This window comes from Choloepus didactylus (assembly GCF_015220235.1).
Source record: "Choloepus didactylus isolate mChoDid1 chromosome X unlocalized genomic scaffold, mChoDid1.pri SUPER_X_unloc3, whole genome shotgun sequence".
In the NCBI taxonomy this organism is placed as follows: Eukaryota; Metazoa; Chordata; class Mammalia; order Pilosa; family Megalonychidae; genus Choloepus; species Choloepus didactylus.
The window spans coordinates 992,404-1,011,653 of NW_023637623.1; the positions used below are offsets into that span (position 1 = coordinate 992,404).

Here is a 19,250-nt window from a genome sequence, read left to right on the forward strand (position 1 = left end):
GCTGGACGTAAGGTTTCTGTAGATTGCCTCGATGGGAAGGGTGCTGCTTTCTAGGATTAGTTTTAGGGTGTGTTTGTTTTTTTTTTAATCGTGCCCTTTAATATGTGTGTGTGTTGCTGAGAGATACTGGCCTGTCATCTTCCTTGTGACCATCACAGGCTTCAACATCCAGGTCATGTGGCCTCATAACAAGAGGTGGGAAATGTCTTCTTTATTCTTCAGAAGAGTCTGTAGAGGATTGATACCATGTCTTCCTTACATGTGTGGAAGAATTCACTCGTGAAGCCTTCTGGGGCTGGAATTTTCTTGGTGCAAAAGTTTTTAAGGCATGGATTCAGTTTTCGAAGAAATACAGAATTGTTCAGATTTTGTATTCTTGTGTCAGTTTTGGTGAGATATGTTGATCAGTCCATTTCACCTAATCAGTCCATTTCATCTAAGTTGTCAAATTTTTGGTATAAAGTTATTTGTAATATCCACTTAGTTTTGCTGATGTTCTGCATCTGTAGTGATATTCCCTCATTTCTCACCTTGGTAATTTGTGTTTTCTTTGTTTTATTCTTGAAGAGTCTTTATATAGCTTTATCAGTTTTTACAAATCTTTTCAAATAATTGATATTTGCATTTGTCGATTATTGAATATTTGCTTTATCATTTCTTTTTTTTTTTTTACATTTTTGAGATGGAAGCGTAGATAATTGATTTCAACCTCTTTTGTGGTATATGTATTTCAAGCTGTAAGTTTGTCTGTAGTTACAGCTTTAGCTGCATGCTATGAATTTTAATGCATGATATTTTCATTATTGTTGCATTCAGCTTATTTTCTAATTCCCATTGGCATTTATTCTTTCATTGTTGGGCGCTATTTAGGCATATGTTGCCTAATTTCCAAACATTTGGAGATTTGCTGGTTACCCTTTGTTATAGATTTCTAATTCACCTTCAGTGTGGTTAGAGGAGATAGTCTGTGTGAGTTCAGTTCTTTGAAATCTGTGGAGACTTGCTTTATATTCTAGAATATGTGATTTTGCATTTGTTTAGAGCAGCATTCTGTGTGTATCAGGTCCGGTTGATCAGTTGTATTCACATTTTCCACGTTAACTAAGTTTTAGCTCTGTTCTCTCAGTACTTGAGAGGTGGGTTAAAATCTGCAACTCTAACTGTACATTTATTTCTGCTTTTAGTGTTGTCAACTTTGCCATGTAATTTTTTAATTACATACGTACAAATTTAGGATTTTTTGCATCTTCCAAATGCATCTTCCAAATGAATTATGGTATATTCCTCTTCATTTCTGGTAATTTGTTTCTTGCTTTAAAACGTTCTTTGTTGGATGTTAACATAGGTCCACCAGTTTACTTCGGGTTAGTGTTTGCTCTATCGTTTTCTTTAATCAGCCTTACTCTTCCTGATATCGGGAGGACATCTCTTGGTGTTTTGTTGTTGTTTCATCCTATTTGACCATGTTTAACTTGTAACTGGAATGTTCCTTTCATCTAAGGCAGCGGGTGCCCGGGCTGGGGGCGCTGCTGAGGGGACAGGCCTCCTCTCGGGGCGGTGGAATTCTGCAAGGCCGCAGAGGTGATGGTGGCGCGGCCTGGGCGGCTAGAGGCCCTGAACCGTCCCCCGTACAGTGGTCAGCTCTTCGTTGTGTGGATCCCACCGCAACTGTGACGGAGCCTTGTGGTCCCAAAGCCTGGACTCCTCGCCGTGGGGTCTTCACAGGGACATCGGCTGATGCTGCGGAGCCTGCATGGGTCTCTGCTGGGCGCCTGCCTCCTGGCCGAGGTCCCCGAGCCGGGCAGCGGGAGCCCAGCTCAGCCTCCAGCCCCTCAACGCTGCTGAGCCTCTTCACCTTCTGCCCTCCACAGCCCTACCTTGACCTCTGACCCCTCGCGCTGCTGAGCCTCCCCACCCTCTGCCCCCCACAGCCCTACCTTGACCTCTGCCCCCTCGCGCTGCTGAGCCTCCCCACCCTCTGCACCCCACAGCCCTACCTTGACCTCTGACCCCTCGTGCTGCTGAGCCTCCTCACCTTCTGCCCCCCCCACAGCCCTACCTTGACCTATGACCCCTCGTGCTGCTGAGCCTCCTCACCTTCTGCCCCCCCCACGGCCCTACCTTGACCTCTGACCCCTCGCACTGCTGAGCCTCCTCACCTTCTGCCCCCCCCACGGCCCTACCTTGACCTCTGACCCCTCGCGCTGCTGAGCCTCCTCACCTTCTGCCCCCCCACGGCCCTACCTTGACCTCTGCCCCCTCACACTGCTGACCCAATCCCACCCTCTGCCCTTCACAACTCCTGACCCGACCCCACCCCGGACCCCCCTCTGCCAGGCTCTGGCTGCTTTTCCGCAGGCTCCCACGGCCTGGCCTTGAGCACATGCTGGTCACTTGAGAGGCCCTTGCCCTCCCATTTTCCACCCTGGTCTCCGTGGCTGCTTCCTCCCTGGCAGGGGCCCCACAGGGCTGGTGCTTTGATGGGCCTGACTCTACCCCTGCTCCTGGGTGGCGAGTCTGCCCCTTCTGCAGGGATTCTCCTGCCCACTCAGGAGTGGGAAGTCGGCGGGACTTTGCCTGGGGGAGCTGCCATGCGGTGCTCCCTTCACAGACCCCTGCTACCGCCCGCCCCTCAGGCCCCTCGGCCAGGCTCTTCCTGGGGCCAGCTCCGGCCTTTGGTGGGAGCTCTCCAGCTCCTTGTGCTGCTCTGTCCTCATCCCTCTGTAGTCACAGGCCTCAAAGACCTCGAGCGTGTGGCTCAGTCTGGGAGGGTCCGTGAAGGGCCGAGAAGGGCCCGGAGGCCAGGGGACCTGGGGCTTCCTCGGCTGCTCAGTGGAGATGGGTGCCCAGGCGGAGCTGCCCCTGGAACAGGCACTGGCCGTCCACGTACCCTGCCCCTTCGCCCCAGGACATCTCAGACTGGGGGGCACAGGTGGGCGACTTGTAGGGCCAACCGTGTCTTAAAAACATCAGGGGCCTTTCAGTGTTTATTTACAGGATATACTAGAGTTGTTGACTGTCCAAAGCAGCACGTTTGTCTGACTGAACAGTATGTGGTTTGTGGCCCCAGGAGGCTGGCGACGGCTGCCATTCACGAGGAGGCCACATGGTGGGCCCTGACCCGCCACCCTCAGGGTGGCTGTGGGGTGATGCCTGCACCCCCTTTCCAGCTAGGGAGACCGAGGCCCAGGGGCCCCTGGGCCTGGCCTCCCATCCTCTCAGCTCTCTTCAGGCGAGGACGCGGTTTACGCAGTGCGGCTCCTCTTAGGCTGCACAAAGATGCTGAAGGTCACATCCTGCCTTTTGTTTCTCATGGACAACTCTGTGCAGGCTTGGGGTGCTCAGTGGAGGCCGGGGGCCCCCGCGTTGCTCAGTGTCCCCGTCCTGCCCAAGCTCAGGGTGCTCGGTGGAGAACGGGGCGCCCCTGCGTTGCTGAGGGTCCCCTCCTGTCCGACTCTGTGTTGCAGGCCTGTGGCTGCCCGCTGTACTGGAAGGGGCCGCTGTTCTACAGCGCTGGGGGCGAGCGCACCGGCCACGTCTCTGTCCACAAGTTCATCGCCATGTGGAGGAAGTAAGTCCCCTTCCTGGGCAGCGGGCGGGTCTGGGGATGCCAAGGGCCTAGGGCTCCCTCCGTGTGAATGTTCGTTTGTCGTGGGCTTTGCCGTCCTACCACCACGGCAGCACAAGGAGGCGACTACGGACTGTCTGTGCAGAGCCCTGGGGTGCCTCGCTTGTTTGCCCGGGCCATTGGGGCTGAGCCCACCCCCGAGCCGTCCATGTCCTGTCCTCACCCGCGGGCCCTGTGTCCTTTCAGGGTCCTGCAGAGCTGCCACAATGATGCCGCCAGGTTCACCCATCTGCTCGTGAGCCCTGGGAGTGAGCACCTGGTGCAGGAGGACTTCGTCCCGTTTGTGCAGGTCCGTGCCGGGGGTGGGCAGAGGCCGCCTGCACAAGCGCTTTACTCACAGAACAGTCGCAGCGGTGCCGGCGTGTGCCCTCGCCAGGTCATTGCAGCGACTCCAGCACCATGTGGGTGTGACTTTACCTGCTGCACGAGACACAGGGCTCACAGGCACAACCTGCAGGCACTGCTTTCAGATGCTGCGAGCACCTGCGTTTCCAGAACATCCAGTCACACAAGTCCTCGGGAGGCTTGTGCGATTGGAATTCTCGGCAGAATGATTTTCTTCTTTCCGACTCAGTGGATCCTTACAGATGGAAGCTTGTCCAGTGACACTGTGCTGCCCTTTCCTTAAACCTGCTGTGTGCTCTTTCAGCTCGCCTTCAGCTGGCTGCATGTTTGTGACGCACCTGTGCAGCTGAATGTCTGCTGCGTCCCGGCCAGCGCAGCATCCTCGGGAGCTTGCGGGCGACGCCTGCCCACGTGTGCGAGCCCCCAGCCTTCTCCTCTCCCTCTCCACCCAGGACGTCGTGAACACACACCCGGGCCTGGCCTTCCTGAAGGACGCTCCAGAGTTCCACTCTCGGTACATCACCACCGTGAGTCACCTCCCAGGGGTGCGTGGGCACAATTGTCGTCACCCTCGCGAGAGGTTTCCTTTCAGTCAGGCCAGGTTCAGAGCCTGTCGGTGCAAACAAAAATCCACGGTCCACATGCTCCCAGCCTCCCAGCCTTACACAGCCTGTGCTTCTCATCCGCGAGAGAGCAGTCAGTCCAGCTTCATCGGTTCCTGTGGGATCGAGCAAGATGGAACTCAGCAGGCCCCCCAGAAAGGCCGGCTGTCCCAGTTCAGAGCTCAGCTATAGGCAGGTGCTGCTAAGGCTGTTTTCCGAAAGGCAAGCGTGTTGAGTGTGTCCTGAGCCCCCTCAGCAGGGAAGGACAAGCTTCGGGTTGCTCAGAGTGAGGACGTTTCCTTCGCTTTAGGTGAAAGCAGGCCATTTTGAGCATCACGTCTTAGGTGAGGGCAGGCCCCAGGGGTGCTGCCCCAGGACACAGTGTGGTCACTGGAGGTGCAGCCCTGCCCCTGGGAGGCGGGGTGTTCTCAGCAAAAGGACAGGCGGTGAATACCTGACGCAGAACCACGAGTGGGAAGAGTTCCGGGGGGTCCAGACGCAGTTCAGGGCCCTCTGCGGTCACAGGAAGCAGATAGGAACAAGACGACTGTGCCGCGTTGCTGAGAACGTGAATCCTCACTTCAGGCGAGTTCTTCTTAATCCAGGATTTTCTTGGCAGCCCAGGATTTTCCAGTTTAGGGAATGTACACGGTGGGCCTCTGGCGGCAGCTGTGGTGTCCTCAGGGTCTCTCTCAAGCTGTTGCTGTGGTGACCTCGAGGGATCCCGTGGCTTTGAGATGGCCAGTCTGGTTTCTGGACCAGAGCAGAGGCCCGTCCTGGGGAGACGTCCATCCAGAGCTCGCAGGCATCCCCAAGGTGGTGTCCCCGTGGCTGGCAGCTTTCACGCCCATTTGGCACAGCCCTGGAACCCGGTTCCTGCTTTAATAACAAGTAGCAGCTGATAGCAGAGAGATTAGGAAATCCTGAGAGTCAGATAAAAAGTCCATCACGCCAGCTCTCAGACAACCCGACAACAGGATACGTGGCCCAGAGGTTTTTGCCAGATGCGTGAACATTTGTAAAGGACACACACGCAACGGCCTGTGGTAGATCACGGTGCTGGTTGTTTCACCGTCAGCGTCGTGTCCCCTCCCTCCAAAAGCCATCATGGGGATAGACGGCCTCCACGTGGGCCCTGACCGAGCGCCGCGGGTCTCGGCTCTTCTGGGTGGCCTCGTCCTCGGTGCTGCACCCACACGGCTCTGGCACCCGGACTCAGGCAGGGCCTGGGAGCAGCCCGGAGCTGCCTCCTCCGGGACCCACCGGCTGGGGCGGAGGGGCTTGGGGAGAGAGGTTCCTGTGCGGCGTGGGGTTTCTTCAGTCCCCCGAGCACCTCCTCCGCGCTGGGTCCGGAGTCTCTATCCCGAGGTTCCTGGAGACTGTGGGAAACTTGGGTTCACGCGCGCACAGATTTTTTTTGAGTGTGGACGGCTATTGTACTAGTTGATGCTGATGTTCTCGAAAACACGGGATGAGAATCTGTGGAGCTCTTTGCTTGGCAAGGACTCCAAGTCCAGGAGAGTCCCCAGAGCTGGTCGTGGCCACGGGTTAGCTCTGTTGTCGGGCAGCATGAGCCCTGCAGGCTGTCACGGTGGTAGATTTCCCATCGAAAGGATGAGCTGAGTGGTCAGGTAGAGCAGTCTCTGCACCGGGGGTCTGAGTACACGTCCGTGCTCTGTGCAGGGAGGACAGCCCGTCCCAGCGTGAGGGGTGGGGGATGCCCAGGGGCCGTTTCCAGATACTGTCACGTTGCTGCTGTCCCACAGCCGCCCTGCCCTGCCCTGGGACTTGCTGTTCGCTGTTGGGCAGTCTCTGTGGGCGTTGGGAAGAAGCCACTGTGCAGCCCGGGAGGTTGCCCCCAGCCTGCACCGCCCCCCACCTGGGAGTGTGACGCCCCCTCCCGGGCTCACCCACGGTGCACGTTGAACTCCCGCGGATGGGGGATGGGGGTTGGGGGCCCGTCCTCTCCCTGACACCCCAGTCCCGCGTCTCCAGAAGCGGGACCTTCGGTCTGTCCCTGCCGATCGTCTGTCCCTGCCGATTGTCCCTCGTGCTGGGACCCTCCCTGTTGGTTCCTGCAGCACGAGCACCCTCTGCTGGCAGGTCGGGTGCTCCGGGCTCACAGGGACTCCCGGGTCAGGCTCATGGGGGAGCCCCAGGCCCCTGGGCTGCAAACTCTGCAGCCCCTCTCCTGCGTAGCCCCTCTGAGCAGCCCGGCTCTCCGTCCTGCAGGTCATTCAGCGGATCTTCTACACCGTGAACCTGTCCTGGTCGGGGAGGATCACGTGCACGGAGCTGAGGAAGAGCTCCTTCCTGCAGGTGTGCAGCCACCAAGCAGCCAGAACATCGGCTGAGCGCACACTGCGCTCTGGGCCCCACCCCTCCTGGACCCCGCACACCGCGCTCCGGGCCCCACCCCTTCTGGACCCCGCACCTCTCCCTCCACGCCTGACCCCCCCATGCCCGGCCCATGCAGGTTCTGAAACTAAGCAGGTCGAGGAGGGTGATGCCAGCCTGGGGACCCCAGCCCAAGGCCGTCTGCGCTCCTCCAGGGTGCTCCACGCATCCCTGAGAGTTACGGGGTGTCAGGAGAGGTAGGAAGTATGAGGAGGAGATGCAGCCCCCACCCTGACCCTGACCCCTGAGGGTTCCTGGGGCGAAGACTCAGCCCCCAACCCTGACCCTGACCCCCGAGGGTTCCTGGGGTGCAAACGCAGCCCCGACCCTGACCCCCGAGGGTTCCTGGGGCGCAGACGCAGCCCCCACCCTGACCCCTGAGGGTTCCTGGGGCACAGACCTGACCCCCTGTGGGCGCCCACCACAGCCCTACATGCTCGGGGCCGTTGGTGCTTGCACGGTACCGATGGTACCTCAGGGAGACCAGGCTGTCCCCCAAAGCCTGTGTTCAGAGCCCCCAGCAGCCACACCCCGCTCAAGCCACCGTGGTCACGGTGTCCTCCGGCAGAACGTGGCGCTGCTGGAGGAGGAAGCCGACATCAACCAGCTGACGGAGTTCTTCTCCTACGAGCACTTCTACGTCATCTACTGCAAGTTCTGGGAGCTGGACACAGACCACGACCTGTTCATAGATGCCAAGGACCTGGCGCGGCACAACGACCGCGGTGAGCGCCACAGTGGGGCCACGGCCGGGCCCTGAGAGCCAGGGGCCCTGCTGACCTCACAGAGCCCACAGTTCAGGCCCAGACAGCCCACAAACCCTATGAATCCCAGTATCAGGGGCCCCAGAGACCCTACAGGCCCCACAGGCCCACAGAGCCGAGACCTGAGCCAGACGAGAGGCTGGATGCCACAGGCCCCACAGACCCCACAGGACAGACCACGGAGCAGAGACGTGCAGCCCCCCGTGCTCTGGCCCATCCACCGGGCCTGACCTGTGCTGGTCCTGGCACAGGCTGTCAGGAGGGAGTGGGTGTCCATGGCCTCCACGGCATCCTGGGCGTGGGGCAGCGGCTCTCAGGGCAGCCGGCCCATCTTCACCTGCCCCACGTTTCCTCGCCCGTTGGCTCGGGGCTCCCCGCGGAGCTGTGGGCTCCCATCGCCGTCAGGGACACAGCAAGTCCGCCGGGGTGAGCCCTGCCTCAGCCACCCCAGGACCCCTCAACAGGCATCTCCATCACTGCTTGGGGGTCTCCATCACTCCCCTCTGGGGTCCCATCACCCCCTTTGGGGTCTCCATCGCCACTACTCTTGCTACTCTGAGGTCTCCATCACTCTCCTCTGGGGTGCCCATTGCCCCTGTCTGGGGTTCCTTCCCCACTCGGGGGTCCCATTGCCCTTTCTTGGGTCTCCATTACCCCTAGGGGGTCTCTTTTGCTGCTCTGGAGTCTCCATCGCCCCTCGGGGTTCTCTTCCGCTGCTCTGAGGTCTCCCTCTCCCTCTGGGGTGCCCGTCGCCACTCTCTGGGGTCTCCGCGCCCCGTCTACTCCTCCCCCATCCCAGCCCCATGGGGACTGAGCCAGTCACCAGGGTCTGCCTCCGGCCCCGGAGGCTCAGGGCTGCTCCTCGATTCTGAGCCTCTGCACGTGGAATCTGGGGCCAATGGAGGAGGGTCGTGAAGAGGCCCCAGAGGCCGGCGTGCGTTTAGGGTAGGCCTCGATGGCAGAAGGCCGTCCCAGCAACCTTGCTCTTGAAACACGCAGCAGAGTGCGTCTTCCTCAGGCAGTTTTCACTACCACCCTTGAGACTGAGCACTGCGAGTCTTCAGGAGCCCCCGACCCCCACTGGAGGGTGGGCCCCAGTTTCAGGGCGGTGAGAAGGAACCTGTGGTGGACACTCTGCAAAAGCAGATGGCCAGTGCCCACGTCACCCGTGAGAAGTCAGCTTCCTGGGGTGCAGGCTCTCTGTGAGCACTGCTGTGGGGTTGTGGTTCTCTACAGCTTCCTCCATCTCAAACAGTCCTCACAACGAGGTTATATTTGTAGCCTTCACGCTGGGGAGGGTGCCGGGCAGCTGCAGGGAGCTCACGTCTGCTCTGGGGCCCAGCCCACTGCTCTGCTCTGCTCTGCGCCGCCGTCCCAGGCGCAGACCCTGCAGCTCCGACAGTCACACACGGACTCAGACCACAGATGCACAGATGGTCACAGACCACGGACGCATGGACGGACTCATGACCACAGACCACGGCTGCATGGATGGACTCACAGCCACAGACCACCGACGCACAGAGGGACTCACAGCCACACACCATGGATACACAGACCACAGACACACGGACGGACTCATGGCCACAGATGCACGGATGGTCTCGGATGGCCACAGACCACGGCTGCATGGATGGACTCACAGCCACAGACCGTCTCAGATGGCCACAGACCATGGGTGCATGGATGGACTCATGGCAACAGACCACGGATGCACAGATGGTCTCAGATGGTCCGACGATAGACGGCCTCGGGCCACAGACCACGGACGCACAGATGGTCACAGAAGCATGGACGAACTCGCGGCCCCTACAGACCACGGACGCACGGAAGGTCTCAGACCACAGACTGTGGACGGCCTCAGATGCTGGATGGCTGTGGATAGCTGCGACCTGAACCTGTGTGTCCTCAGGAAGCCTCGGCCCCAGGCGGCTGCAGACGGACGGCCTGAGCTCCCTGAGGACGGGCTCCTGGGAACACATGGGGTGCGTGGTGCTTCTGGCCCTGGACTCGACGCTCTGCCGGAGCTCTGGCCCCGGGAACAAAAGCTCAGCAAGGATGAGCCGAGCCCTGTGTGTTCCGCGGGACAGAAACCGCCTTGGAGTCGCAGCCTTCCTCCTCCACCAGCTTCTGCGTTTCTGTGGCTGCGTCTGCGATATGCTGACCCCGTGGTTTTCATGGGGTCTGGTGCAGCCTTGTGGGAATCATGCTTTCCACTCCCACCTCCTGATGGTGAAACTGTGAAGTGCGTTTGTTCCTGTCGCCTTGAGCAGCCTCGGAGGGTTTGGTGGTGGAGCTCCTCCTGGCGGAGGCATGAATTAGTTCTGCTTTTCACGTATTGCTGAGCCCACAGTCAGCGCTTCTCTCCGTGTTCACAGTTTTCAGGGTCAGAAGGAGCCCTGGCCTGGGTCTCAGGACGGAAAGGAGCTGCAGCGCTGGGTGGGGCAGGCCGCGTGCAGGGAGGGGGTGGGTGGGCCCCAGGGTCTCGGCTACAGACACAGTTGTGTGCATCCACCCAGCTGGGGGTGCGTGGCTGAGAAGAGGCTGTGTGGGGCCGAGTGGGGGAGCACAGTGCCAAGTGAGGGGCATGGCGCTGAGTGTGGACACCACCGACTGGATCGTTTGTTTGCAGCCATCTCCACAAAGATGATCGACAGGATATTCTCGGGGGCGGTGACGCGGTGAGTCTCTGGTGCCAGCACTGTGTCCCCTTTCACACTCTCCCATCAGCCCTCGTGGGTCCTAGGCTAACACACGCCTGAAGTGGCCAGTGCACGTTCTGCTGGCGGAGCCTCTGCCGTGTGCAGGCAGCAGCCTGTGGCAGCTCATGTGGGGCCTGGCGGGACACGGGCTGGCCCGGGCTGCTGACTCCAAACCTGCTCGCAGCAGGGGAGGGTCCTCAGTGCCCACCGTCTAGCCTCCCCCAGTTCAGAAGCGACATGCGGGCCTGGCCATGTCCAATGGGACCCAGTGTGCGAGAGACGAGGACGTGAAAGCGACTAAACGCTTCCTGTCGGGTGTCAACTGCAGCACTGGCTGACGTTTCCTGTTTTTCTTCATTCTGGCCCCGAATCTCAGAGGTAAACGTGTACAGAAAGAGGGAAAACTGAGCTACACAGATTTTGTCTGGTTTTTGATCTCCGAAGAAGACAAGAAAACGCCAACCAGGTAGGTGTTGATTGTTTCACAGAGGATCACACGGCACAAAACTTTAGCAGCACGTGCAACAGCAGTGGCTTCCCCCAGTGCCAGCAGGTCCCGGGGTGGGGTGCCCACCGTGACAGCCGTGGGGACAGCCATGCCAGTTGTGTTGGTGACAGTTGTGGTTGCATGTTCGTCTGCCACACATGTTCCCGTGTGCTCTGTGCTGACCCATGACCTGGTGCAGCCCTTTGCCCAATGTTCCCACTGAGCCGAGTCCTCATTTTGCTGCATGGATGGGTTGGCAGGGCCTGTTGTATACTCACGTGTGTGCATGTGCTCCTGCATGCTCAGGGATGGTCAGTGCTTCCTGGGTTAGCACCGCAGCAGCACGTGTGGGTTCTGTACAGATGTGTGCATGTGGCCATGTGTGTACTCCTGTGTGGTGGGTGTGCTCCCGTGTGGTACGTGTGCTTCTATGTGGTGTGCGCTCCCGTGTGGTGCGTGTGCTCCCGTGTGGTGCGTGTGCGCCCGTGTGGTGCGTGCGCCCGTGTGGTGCGTGCTCCCGTGTGGTGCGTGCTTCTGTGTGGTGTGTGCTCCCGTGTGGTACATGTGCTCCCATGTGGTGTGTGTGCACCTGTGTGGTGTGTATGAAGCCGTGCATGTGCTCCTGTGTGGTATGTGTGCTGCTGTGTGGTGTGTGCTCCCGTGTGGTGCGTGCTTCTGTGTGGTGTGTGCTCCCGTGTGGTGTGTGCTCCTGTGTGGTACATGTGCTCCCATGTGTGTGTGCACCTGTGTGGTGTGTATGAAGCCGTGCATGTGCTCCTGTGTGGTATGTGTGCTGCTGTGTGGTGTGTGCTCCCGTGTGGTGCGTGTGCTCCCGTATGGTGTGTGTGCGTGCATCTGTGTGGTGTGTATGAAGCCGTGCATGTGCTCCCGTGTGCGTCTGTGTCCCCCTGCGCCTCACGGCCCGGTCCCGCCACAGCATCGAGTACTGGTTCCGCTGCATGGACCTGGACGGCGACGGGGTGCTGTCCATGTACGAGCTCGAGTTCTTCTACGAGGAGCAGAGCCGCCGGCTGGACAGCATGGCCATCGAGGCGCTGCCCTTTGAGGACTGCCTCTGCCAGATGCTGGACCTGGTCAGGCCCCAGAGCGAAGGTGCGGCCGCGGCAGGGCGGGGCCGGAGATGCGGGGTGGGCGCGACAGTGAGGGCGCACACGACGCGTGAGGGCGCACAGCTTCCTCGCAGGCCTTGCTCATCCACGAACCGTCGTCCCCATGTCGTGTGCACTGCCCTCGTCAGGCTGGTTTTGTCGGGAGACAGAGAATTGGGAGTTTTCAAACACGTTATCGTAAACACTCGTGATGTGGTCCTCTAAAAGTGCCAACCAGTCATGACTCATCTTTGAAGTGTTTATTTTTCTGCAGGGAAGATCACTCTCCACGACCTAAAGAAATGTAAACAAGCAAATGTGTTTTTCGATACGTTTTTCAACATCGAGAAGTACCTCGACCACAAGCAGAAAGAGCAGATGTCCCTGCTGCGCGTGAGTGTCCCCGGCCGCGTGGGCCTGTCCTCAGCTGGCCCCGACCCTCCCGGCCCTGCCCCCGGGGCTGGGCGTCCCTCCCGCTCCACCCTCCCCATCCCCCGTGGCTGACGTGTGTGTTTCTCACCCAGGAGGGCGACGGCGACGGGCCGGAGCTCTCCGACTGGGAGAAGTACGCTGCCGAGGAGTACGACATCCTCGTGGCCGAGGAGGCCGCCGGAGACTCCTGGGATGACGGGTGAGGTGGAGGGGCCTCCTCGGGACGTGGGGCGGGGGGCCGGCGGGGGCCCATCGGTGCAGGCTGGGACCTGGGGAGAGAGACTCACCAGGCAGAGCCCTGGGCGTCCCGCATTTCGTCAGGTCCGCATGCGTTCAGGTTTCCGTCCCCGTCACCTCGACTGGAACCGCAGGGTGTGGCCACAACGACACTCAGCTCAGCCAGGCCCTGCCCAGCCAGTCCCGAGGGGTCCCTGCCCCGGGGGCTGCCCACACGGACCTGGAAGCTTCTGGGACAGACCTGACCCTGTGTGTCTGGGCGTGTGTGCACGTGTGTGTGTCTGTGCATTCCCAGGTGGGCTTTCCTTTCACCAGCCCCAGTTCTAGGAACTCCTCTGGGCATTGTGGGGGCCTCAGCTCCCCTCCACGTGTCGTGCTCCCTGATTCAGCTCCGTTCGTTCTCAATCTTCAAGGCAATCTCTCTTGCGGACGGGGATGCCCAGCTGAGGGTGGGTGTGTTTCCGATCTGCAGAATGAGTCAGGAGCATGGCTCGTTTCCAGGGACACCAAGTCCCCTGAGCGGGGTACAGGGCGGGCCCTGCCAGAAGAGGGGTTTCGTGGGGGCCGTGCACCCACCTGCCGGGGGGGCACTGGCCTTGAGGGTGACTGGGCTTTCTGGAGGGAACTGGCGAGGGCCGTGCTCCTGAGCCCAAGTCGCAGCCTTAGGCCGATGTCAAGGCTTTTTAAACCTTTTTGACTGAACTTGCAGCATCAGGTTCACGGTGGCCCCTGGCCGGGTACCGGAAGACCGAGCATGGTCGAGGGTGACTTTCCACCCGAGAGCTGCTCACCAGGGCCCCGGGAACGCCCGCAGGGCTCGAGGGCGATAGGGGAGCCAAGCCGCTGTCTGCCCCCTCCTCCCAACACCCCACCCCGCCCCACCGGCCATCTATATGCACGTCCATCCGGTCATACTGCTGTGGCTGTCCACCTGTACAGCGTCTTTGCAGCATGTCCATCCAGCTGGCTGGCTGTGCGGTGTGTCCTGAGGCTCGGGTCTGACGCAGCAGCTTGTGTCCTCAGGAGGGAGATGGCGTGGGATCTGGGGGAGGGCAGAGCAGGCCCCACATGGGGCAAGGGTCCCGGTGCTGGAAACGAGGCCTGGAGAGCCCACCGCAGGCCCGGGGCCTGGTGAGTTCCGTGTTGGGTTTAGCTGCAGCCTAGGCTTGTGGATGGTGCTGGATAGCTGGCACGGCAGGCGGGGGAGCAGGGAGGCCCAAATGCGGCCTAGTTGCCAGCAGCACCTGCCTTTTTACAACAGGAGCACGGCAGGCAAGCACCACCGGCTCGCAGGGCCTCACACCCACACTTCTGCCTCCAGGACCTGGGAGAAGCTGCTTCCTAGCCCGGGGCGGAGGTCACTGTGTTTTCAGGCATGAGAATAGACCCCTGTAGTCGGGTGCCGGCTCCTGAGCCAGGGCCTCTGACAGGCAGAACCTCGGGGACACCAGGGTCCCCCGTGACCTCCACCCCATACACCCATCCCGGGCTGGGGTCCTTCAGGCCAGGGCTAGCCCCAGGCTCTCATGAGCCGTCACCCTGGAGAGCAGAGACGGGGCCTCAAAGTCACAGACAGCAGGTGTCCTTGGGGGAGGTCTGCGCTGGGAAGGTCAGCTCCGCCGGCAGAGAGCAGATGGTGAGGGGCCCGTCTACATGGACAGCACGGGGGTCCACAGAAAGCATTCAGCACAGGGACACATCTACACAGACGGCACGGGGGTCCACAGAAAGCATTCGGCACGGGGACACATCTACACGGATGGCATGGGGGCCCGTATACACGGGGATTGGTGGGGTTCAGGGGCTGTCGAGTCACGCAGCCCTCGCCAGCCACCTCTGGGGGTGTCCACACGGGACCCCAAGCTGGCACCAGTGGTGCTTCCTGCCTGAGGGAGTTTTAGACACTCCCCCACGAGGTTTGCAAAGGGCTCGGAGGCTCATCTCCAGCAGCCGCGCCCCCACCCAGGCCCCGGTGCCTGCTCACACTGCCCGCCCTGTGGTTCTGCCTCTCCCGGACATCACAGGAATCCATCCCATGGTCTGTGGCTCGTCATCCGGCTGCTCACCCAGCAGTGCCCAGGAGTTCCCACGGGCCCCACGTGAGGTTTCCACATTCCCGACAGCACTCCTTGGTCAGGGTTGGCTTGTTTCCTAGATCTCAGTCATTCTTATAACAAGTGTACAGTGGCATCTCACGGTGGCTTAACTCGTCCATGTGCCTGTTGACCAGCCTCGTGTCCTGTGGGAAGTGCCCATCCGTGTCTCAGGCTCATTTGGGGTGGTTTATTTTCCTGTTACTGTTTTAAGGGTTGTTTATATCTTTAGGATACAAGTCCTTTATCGGACACGTAATTTGTTAATGTTTTCTCCAAATTGTGGCAAGTCTTTTCATCTTCTCTAACATTTTCAAAAAAGAGATGTTCTTAATTTTGATGAAGTGTTTATCACTTTTTTTTTACCCTTTACTTTGCCTAATGAAAAGCCACAGACATTTTCTTCTAGAAGTTGTGTTTCAGAGTGTACATTCATGTCCACGATCTGTTTAAGTGTTTCTGTGAGGTGTGGGTGGATGTCCAGGTGTCCCAGCACCCTTGTTTGAAAAAGGTGTCTTTTCCTTGTGGCAACTTGATTGGAGTCAATGCACTATACACAGGTGCCATCATTTCTGATGTTCACGCTGCTGCAGCGAAGCTTGTCCACTGCCCTTGGTTCCTGGGGTTCTGTACGAGGTGGTGGAGTCCACGTGCCGAGGTTTTCTCAGAAATTCCCGAGTCTGGTTGAGGACAGCCTGGCTGTGCGGGTCCTAAGTCTGGTTCAGGAGGGCCCGGCTGTGCCCCCCGAGTCTGGGTTGAGGAGGCCCAGCTGTGCCCCCTGAGTCCGGTTAGGGAGGGCCTGGCTGCGTGGGTTCTTTTCCTGTGATGTCCTCGTCTGGACCTGAGCCCGGGGTAATGCCAGCTGTGGACACGTCGGGAAGGAGTTCGTGTGGAAGTGATGCTTCTTCCTGAAACGTTTGGTAAATTCACCAGTAATGCTGCCTGGGTAGGGAGGGTTTTTAGCTTCAGTGAATTATAATTGGTGTGCAATGAAATGCAAATGTTTAACACATGCACACACAGGCACCTGAGAAAAACCACCTCCACAAACAGGAAAACAAACCTGTCCACCACCCCACAGGTCTGCTTCTCTGACAGTGGAAAATTAGTTTGCATTTTCTAGAATTGCACGTGTTTGGTAGGATTTCCCAGGGAGGCCACCTGAGCGGGTTTTTGACTCCACATTCGGTGGCTTCGGCAGATTTGGGCAGCCCGGGTCACTCCTTCCTCTGGAGGGAGCTTTGCTTTCTGTCCCTCCTGACTGCCACGTTCCCGGGGAGGGCAGCTGCAGCCACGTGGCAGGAGGTTCGCCGCCTGCGATCGGACCCCAGAGCCCACCGGGCCCGGTTCCGTTGCTCCCTCCCCTTCCCGGCTGGGAAGCCAGCGCTCGCCCTTGTCCTCGTTTGGGTGCCGCCCGGTGCTGGTCCGCAGGGCGCCTGCGGTGGGAGGATGTGCTTTGGGGGCGAGGATGGTGCTTGGCTGCGGGTTTACGCTCCGGTCCTTCAGAGAGACGCCCGGGGTGGTGGCAAAGGACAGAGAAGGGGCAGGAGCGGGCGACGGCCATCCCACCGAGTGCCAGCCGCACGTGGTGCTTCTCTCTCCACCGGGCAGAGGTTGGAACCAACCCCCAGCTGCCCGGGGTCCTGGAGATAAAGCCTCACCTCGTCCCTGAACACTCGGTACCCTCGTCCTGCCGACAGCCCCCACGTGGCCCTGCTCCCCCAGGGGTTGTCTGCGCCCACGCCCAGGCCTGCCCACCACCGGAGGAGACAGGCACAGAGGAGAAGCCACACAGCAGCCAACAAAGACTTGAGGGCAGTTTCCGTTACTTTCCAAGACACCTGGGCATCGTTTGCTTCTAGGGTAGGACGTCAGCAAGTGCGCGATGGGTCCCCGGAATTTTAACAGAAAAGGGCACGTGAGCTCTCGCTGTGACCTTCTGTCCCAGTCGTGGCGGTGCCTCACGGTAGCTCGTCTTCTGAGTGACCAGAGGGGTCTGCTTGGGCCAACGCTCTGTCCCGCGTGTGCCATCGGCCGTCTGTGCATGCGGGACTCTCCTCCCTGCTCAGCCTCACATGGATGACTGTGGGGTTTTACGACACCCAACTGGAGGGGTGCACTGGCCCTGTCCCCGTGTCGCAGGAAGACGCAGTGTGCTCGGCCTCACCCACCACCGGAGAGGTTTGCTCTAGGTGGCGTGGCTGGGACAGAAGCAAACGGGCTTTGCAGAAGAGCAGCCGGAGTCCTTTCATCCTGAATCCCGACTGGGGTGGGTCCTGGGTTTCTCCTGAGAGGTCAGGGTTATCTGAAGGAGACGCCGCCTCAGCCGGGTCGGCGCGTGAGCTGCAGAGCCCCCCAGGACGTGGCCTCCGGGCGCCCACAGCGCTGGGCCCTCCCTCCTGTACACGCTCCCGACCTGGGGCACCTGGGAGCTGCCCATGCGTTTCAGGTTCCCGAGTGCACCTTACCCCGGGGTTTTCGGGTTCCCGCGTGCACCTTACCCCGAGGGTTTCGGGTTCCCGAGTGCACCTTACCCGGGGGGTTTCGGGTTCATGAGTGCGTCTTGCTCGGGGGTCTCGGGTCCACGAGTGCGTCTTGCTCGGGCGGAGTTTTCTGTGCTCAGAACTTGCGGCCGACTTCGCTCCAGCTGTTGGGGAGGAGATGATGCTCAGAGAGGCTGCGCTGGGGCGGAGCTTTCCAGACGCTCCTCAGCCCCGGCCGGCCCCTGGCGACCCCTCACGTGGCCGCTCTCCTTGCAGGTTCGAGGCCGAGCTCAGCCCTGTGGACGCCAAGCTGAGCGGGCGGTGTCCCCAGCTGGACCCACGGCCGTTCCTGGAGGCTCCGTCTGCCCTGGGCGCCGTTGACTTGTTTGACTACGAGTGCGAGGACGAGCTGCAGCTGCTGTGAGGCCGTGTGCAGACAGCAGGGCTTTGTAAAGACTGTATTTAGTCACTGCGTTTGTGAGTGGGAACCGTGTTTGTATGGAATGATAAATTTTTATTATTCACCTCGGGAGCTGGTCAGGGCCGTTCATTGATGGATGTCTGTGCTCTGAGACCCCCAGGCCGGGCAGCCACTTCCTCGGAGATGTGCTGGGCCCAGGACCCCGAGGGGCTGCAGCCTGCAGCGCCGCCCTCCTGCCCGAGTGTGGCTGCTTCCCCCACGGGGAGCTGGCAGCTGCCTCCCGGGGCCGTGCTGAGCCCCACCCCTCAGAGCACGTCTGCCCCGAGCCTCCCAGGCCCTGGGGGCGTTGGTGCTTTCATGCTCGAAAGGGGGCGCAGGGTGTCCTCTCCTCACCACAGTTCATTGCAGTGTTTTACGTAAACGTGTAAAAACACGTAATCGAAACATGCTTTACGAGATCACATCTGAAGCTCTTCCGTGGGCTGCTGGGTCCCCTGGGAGCGAGGAGCACGTGCTCGGTGACAGGCCGACATGGGCAAGTCACGGGATGTGGGGCAGCCGCGGTTACAGTGAAGGGGCTCGGAGCTGACGCCACAGGGCGCCTGGACCCACAAGGACGGACAGGAGGGGGATGAGCCAGCGTCTGCCTGGTGGTGACACGATGGGGGCACACGTGCCTGGACCCCTCATCACCAGCCACTTCCCGAATCATCAGTGCTGACACTGCAACCTCCCTGCCTCGCGGCCTCTGCATGTTGTGATGCTCACACCGGGCCTGGGGAGCTGCCCAGGCAAGGGGCAGCAACTCAGCAAGTTTGCACCTGGACACACAGCATCAGCTGCCCCAGGAGCCGCCAGGCACTCAACTGTCTGCTCAACATGCTGTATGGAGGGTGGACGCGGGGTCGGGGGAGCGGACAGGACCCGGAGCCTCAGGTCCAAGACCTCGAGGGAGCCCAGTATGCGTCCAGGCGCCTGGGCCCCCGTGGTGGAGGGAGCCGTCTGCGGGTTGCAGGCTCAGTGCTGGTGCATCACCACATCCCCCACCCCTGGGGCCACTCCCCACCAGAGGTCCCTCCCTCGTTGGGGGTAAAAGCAGAGGAAACACACTTCTGGTGAAGCAGCCGCTCCATCGCGGGGTTTCCGAGGCCCAGCACGGGCACCTCTGGACACGGCTGAGACTGGGCCCCGAGAGCCCACAGCCCAGGACACACGGGCCACATGCCCTCGAGGGCCTGGCCCGGCCCCGGCCCCTCCAGGAGCTCAGCCCCGAGCGTGGGGAGCATCTCCACCATGCACAGTGCGTGCGCCCCGAGCGTGGGGAGCATCTCCACCATGCACAGTGCGTGCGCCCCGAGCGTGGGGAGCATCTCCACCATGCACAGTGCGTGCGCCCCGAGCGTGGGGAGCATCTCCACCATGCACAGTGCGTGCGCCCCGAGCGTGGGGAGCATCTCCACCATGCACAGTGCGTGCGCCCCGAGCGTGGGGAGCATCTCCACCATGCACAGTGCGTGCGCCCCGAGCGTGGGGAGCATCTCCACCATGCA

The 19,250-nt window shown here is 60.3% G+C and overlaps 1 protein-coding gene across 6 annotated transcripts in view; it reads left to right on the forward strand.

Moving 5' to 3' along the window:
• The window catches only part of LOC119525855 (serine/threonine-protein phosphatase 2A regulatory subunit B'' subunit beta-like), a 52,947-nt gene extending 34,920 nt beyond the window's left edge, over nucleotides 1-18,027 (forward strand). For 2 of the 6 annotated variants that reach the window (XM_037824656.1, XM_037824657.1), the window contains exons 3-13: nucleotides 3,468-3,571; nucleotides 3,815-3,917; nucleotides 4,426-4,518; nucleotides 6,808-6,894; nucleotides 7,541-7,697; nucleotides 10,369-10,417; nucleotides 10,815-10,904; nucleotides 11,863-12,038; nucleotides 12,309-12,427; nucleotides 12,559-12,665; nucleotides 17,556-17,827. In XM_037824656.1, coding sequence (XP_037680584.1) covers nucleotides 3,468-3,571; nucleotides 3,815-3,917; nucleotides 4,426-4,518; nucleotides 6,808-6,894; nucleotides 7,541-7,697; nucleotides 10,369-10,417; nucleotides 10,815-10,904; nucleotides 11,863-12,038; nucleotides 12,309-12,427; nucleotides 12,559-12,665; nucleotides 17,556-17,703 — 1,233 coding nt within the window. In that variant the 3' untranslated portion in view covers nucleotides 17,704-17,827. Of the gene's footprint in view, nucleotides 1-3,467; nucleotides 3,572-3,814; nucleotides 3,918-4,425; nucleotides 4,519-6,807; nucleotides 6,895-7,540; nucleotides 7,698-10,368; nucleotides 10,418-10,814; nucleotides 10,905-11,862; nucleotides 12,039-12,308; nucleotides 12,428-12,558; nucleotides 12,666-17,555 lie in introns of those variants that run through there. The other 4 variants (XM_037824653.1, XM_037824654.1, XM_037824655.1 and 1 more) reach the window with 4 other exon arrangements.
• Nucleotides 18,028-19,250: the final 1,223 nt, after the last annotated feature.